General features: G+C 35.1%; 1 protein-coding gene across 1 annotated transcript in view; it reads right to left on the reverse strand.

Annotated features, from left to right (window-relative positions):
* Positions 1-833: 833 nt before the first annotated feature.
* LOC140329097 (actin, alpha cardiac muscle 2) overlaps positions 834-4,947 on the reverse strand; it is a 9,966-nt gene continuing 5,852 nt past the window's right edge. Inside the window, exons 3-7 of the mRNA XM_072409192.1 lie at positions 3,823-4,147; positions 3,057-3,218; positions 1,622-1,813; positions 1,355-1,536; positions 834-1,179 (exon numbers count right to left, since the gene is read on the reverse strand). Of these exons, the coding sequence (XP_072265293.1) occupies positions 1,036-1,179; positions 1,355-1,536; positions 1,622-1,813; positions 3,057-3,218; positions 3,823-4,147 (1,005 nt within the window). The 3' untranslated portion in view covers positions 834-1,035. The remainder of the gene's footprint in view (positions 1,180-1,354; positions 1,537-1,621; positions 1,814-3,056; positions 3,219-3,822; positions 4,148-4,947) is intronic.

Raw genomic sequence — 4,947 nt, forward strand, 5'->3', positions numbered from 1 at the left:
AAAAATTTAGAGTGTATTATGTAAGCCTTAATTTAGTAAAAGTTTAGCAAAGGAAAACTGAACAGTGCAAACTAAGCAAGTATGTTTTTTTCTAATTTGCCTTGTTATGCATTTTAATAATTATTGTTACAAATTTATAAAGCCAAATACTGAAATAATTATTATATGCAATGTAATACAGAAATGACCATCTTTTGAAGGAAGCCTTAGGTGTGGTCCACAGCGTCTATAAAAATTGCACATATTTAACAATCAAGTCAAGGACTGATTTGTTCCCAGGGTATTGCCATCTTTTTCCTTTTACTCTTCCTGGATGTAGTATTTGCCCATCTTGATTGACCAGCCTGGGATGACATAAACCTTGATCCCCTGTCAGTACGGCAAGCACAGGGGAATCCAGAATTCCAGAGTGATCAGGCAGGTAAGAATGGTTGTTTCAGATGGGACATAGCCTGACCCTCTTCTACGAAAATGTCCTGCCTGTTTCAAAATATTTGAAAAGCGGAACTTTAGTTACGCTTTAAAAATTGCTCCCTCCATATTATATTTTACCCACAGAAAGGTACTTTAAAATATTTAAGAAAAACACACACAACACACATGCAGTGAGATCCAAGCACAGTGGATTAAGCACCAGTGGTGCAATGTACACTGTATAAACGCATAAGGTTTTTTTTTTTTTTGTTTTGTCTTCTTTTGGATCACCTGGTTTTATCTGGGATATGTTGGTTTGTAGTATGTTTTTTGCCCTAGTTGTTGGACCTTTGATGGACTGTCTTTTTTTCAACCTAACTATAAAAATCAGATCTAGTAGTCAATAAGTACACAAGTGATATACATGACTCATTTATTTTGTTGTGACATTATTTTGCTTTTGTTCACTGTTTTTCAAATTGTAAAACAACTTAAAATAAATTATACTTTATGTACATGTTACATTTTAGAGTCATAATGTAGCAACACGGTATTGTTATCTGTAAAGGTACAAGGCTGGTTAGGCATTTTGTAAATCACTGTTAACCTAAAAACAGAAAATTAGAAGCATTTGCGATGGACAATAGATGGACCAGCTTCATCATATTCCTGTTTTGTGATCCACATTTGCTGAAAGGTGGACAGAGAAGCCAAAATGGATCCGCCAATCCAAACAGAGTACTTTCTTTCAGGTGGAGCAATGATCTATGAAGCAAAACAAAGGGTTACTTTTGCTGTCAAATCAGTTTTTCTAATTTATTAACTATATGCTGAAGTGTTCCTGAAGGTTATTAAACATTAAATATTTATTATAATATCTAAAAGCAGAGGATCCAATGAATACTAGTATTGTAGTTGCAATATTATTTGATAAATTTACCTTTATCTTCATTGTGCTTGGCGCCAGAGCAGTGATTTCTTTCTGCATACGGTCAGCAATACCTGGGTACATGGTTGTTCCTCCAGACATGACATTGTTGGCATACAAATCTTTTCTGATATCAATGTCACACTTCATTATGCTGTTGTAGGTTGTCTCATGAATGCCAGCAGACTCCATACCTAGTATATTAAAGATGACAGAGTGTTATTTTGAACTAATGTCACAATTTTGGGTTTAAAACTGATGCTACATATGACTATTTACCAATAAAAGACGGCTGAAAAAGTGTCTCTGGGCAACGGAAACGCTCATTACCAATGGTGATAACCTGCCCATCTGGCAACTCATAGCTCTTCTCCAAGGAGGAAGATGAGGCAGCGGTGGCCATCTCATTCTCAAAGTCTAGAGCTACATAGCACAGTTTTTCCTTGATATCACGTACAATCTCACGTTCAGCTATAATATGGTGAAAAAAAAATATATTTCAATCACATCTACATTTAAACATGAACATACTGAAATAAATACTTACATATCCTGACATAATGCAAGTTTTTTGCTTATCAAGCTTATAAAGCACACACTTGTCAAGTCTAGCATGTGGATCCCAAGCACAGAAACCAGGATATGCCACCCAAAGCCACTGTTCTGAAAGTATTTTTCCTTTGCAGGCTTTACAACATCCATTACACTAAATCAAAATTGTGGCTCCTGTCAACAAACCTTTCGGTTTGTAATGGAATTATTGTACTCAAGCATGCATGTTGTTACCCAATTTATAGACTGCACTCAGTAAAAAAAGAAGTAGTGTCTTCAGGATGACAGTATGAATTGATTTAGGAAGGTATAAGATGTGCTTTAAAAGTGACTTCTGAGGTGATGTCTAAGTATTGTAATGTATTTTCTAAGCTTTTAGATGAAGCGTATGGAAAAAATTAAAATACATATTAAGCTTTTCTCTTTGTCCTTAGCTAAAGTCCATGTACAATTGCACTTTGGTGGCTATTCTAACTGCAGAAGTATCGCTTTTCATTACAGATACAGCTAAACATTCACATGTTTTCATGTGTTGGTAATTTAGGGAGTATACTGATACCTCTAAATGTCTGAGCAATGAGATGAGAGTTCCAGTGTTACTGGACACTTAGTAAACTAATAATCAGTAATGCAGTAATAATTAATTTGACCTTAACACTCAACCTTTCTTAAATTTACTAAAAAACACCTTACACTTAAGTTTAAAATTAACTATTATCCTGAATAATAATATTAAACTTATAGCCCTCTGGACACTAACTTAAATTAATGAATACAATTCTGATTTATAACCATAGCCTCCCAGTTACCTAATATCTTGCACTGTAATAAATCAAGAATGTGTATTCCACTTATAAACTGACAATACCCAACAGTGATAGACCAGGACCAAGATTTTAGAACATTTTCAGTAATGTGAAATCTATCTATGAGGTGTCAGTAAAATCAATTATTTTTTTTCTCTTTTTAGATTGTAATTTAAAAGAGAACCCTAGGGAAACCTCAGAATTCAGTGCCTTGTGCTAATGCAAATTAATAAATAAGTGCACATGTGTTAACATGTTTTACTAAATAATGAACTTTTTTTTTGCACAAAAAAGCAATGTACAGGTAATATTCTAACTGAAAACTACAACAGATTAAAAAAGGTAAAAATACATACCAGTTGTTACAAAAGAATAACCACGCTCTGTAAGGATCTTCATAAGATAGTCAGTTAAATCTCGACCAGCCAAGTCAAGGCGCATAATTGCGTGTGGCAAGGCATACCCTTCATAAATGGGGACATTGTGGGTCACGCCATCACCAGAATCCAGGACAATACCTAGCAGAAAAATTAGTAAAATATTGTAAAAAATAACAAAAAATCATCACTACTTTAGAATTATGCACATAATTTTTCAACTAAATGTAAATATAGAGAATGCATATAATGCATATGCAGTAAATGTGCATATGAGACAGTTTAGTTAGTTTAAAAGGTGTGCTGGGGGATGCCACTTTTGTTTGTATTTTGTACTGCCCTTCTGCACCTTTCCCTATTTGCCAGTTTGATCTGACATCTGCCATTGTGGTGCACGCAATAAATGTATCTAGCTGCATTGTTAAAACAATGTCTGGGCAATATGGTGGGTCAGAGCTTAGCACTCTGGCCTTTGCAGCACTAGGTCCCAGGTTCAAATCTTGGCCAGGACACCATCTGCATGGAGTTTGTATGTTCTCCTTGTGTTTGCATGGGTTTCCTCAGGGTACTCCAGTTTCCTCCCACATTTCAAAAACATGTAGTTAGGTTAATTGGCTTCCCCTAAACATGACCTTGGACTGTGTTAAAGACATATGATTATGGTAGGGAAATTAGATTGTGAGTGCCTTTGAGGGACAGCTAGACATGACAATGGACTAAAAAAGTGCTTTACTTGTTTACTCACCTGTTGTACGACCAGAAGCATAAAGAGAAAGCACTGCCTGGATTGCTACATACATAGCTGGGACATTAAAGGTCTCAAACATAATTTGGGTCATCTTTTCCCGGTTGGCCTTTGGGTTTAATGGAGCCTCAGTGAGCAGGGTAGGATGTTCTTCTGGAGCAACACGCAGCTCATTGTAGAAGGTGTGATGCCAGATCTTCTCCATATCATCCCAGTTGGTGATAATCCCATGTTCAATTGGATATTTCAGAGTCAAAATACCACGCTTGCTCTGTGCCTCATCACCTACATAGGAGTCTTTCTGACCCATACCAACCATGACACCCTAAAAAAAAGGCCCAATGAAAATAAAAAGGTCAGCTGATAAGATCATGTTTGTAGAAAAAAATATTTATGGATACTTTGTAAATGTGTAAATATCCCCCCCCCCCCCACCCAAAATCTAATTTTCATAATTTTTTTCTTATTAAATATTCACATAATTGGATCAGAATAAGACACAAATCCATCAAGTAAAAAAAAGACCTGCAGTTAATATAAAGAAAGGCAAAAAAACGTTTAATTTTCAAAGAGATTTGGATAACGTGTTAATCATATTTTTTCGTATGTCTAAAATACAACACATGTATTTACTTGGAAGAAATTGTACTTTAATTTCATGTTTACACTGCCCTTGCTGCCTTTACTTTAGTTGCACCAGTTACTTTGACAGTGCTTTGAACAACTATTTGCTCACTTAACTATGTGAATTATTTGTGTAAATATACAACCATAAATGGCTCAGAAAAGTTCCACCCTATCAATAAAATGCCATTTTTGTGTTTCAGTCAGTGACTTTGCCTAGGCTAACATGATAAATTAGTTTGCCCTATACAGGAGGAAGCATATCTTCAGTCTCCTCTTACCCAGTGATTAGACTGAAACATTTTGGTTTATTAAGCTAGTCATTTATGAAAATGAATTTCTACTATGCAGGATATCTAGAGGCATAGTTTTTTTTTTTATTTAAAAAAAATATTTTCCCTTAACCACCTGAGCGTTACACTGATTTCTAGATTTCTGTTCCAAAAGCGTCACAGGTTTTCATGAAATTTTTTTTTTTAAATTGTAGACCTGTAACTTACA

The sequence above is a fragment of the Pyxicephalus adspersus genome, chromosome 4 (assembly GCF_032062135.1).
Source record: "Pyxicephalus adspersus chromosome 4, UCB_Pads_2.0, whole genome shotgun sequence".
NCBI lineage: Eukaryota > Metazoa > Chordata > Amphibia > Anura > Pyxicephalidae > Pyxicephalus > Pyxicephalus adspersus.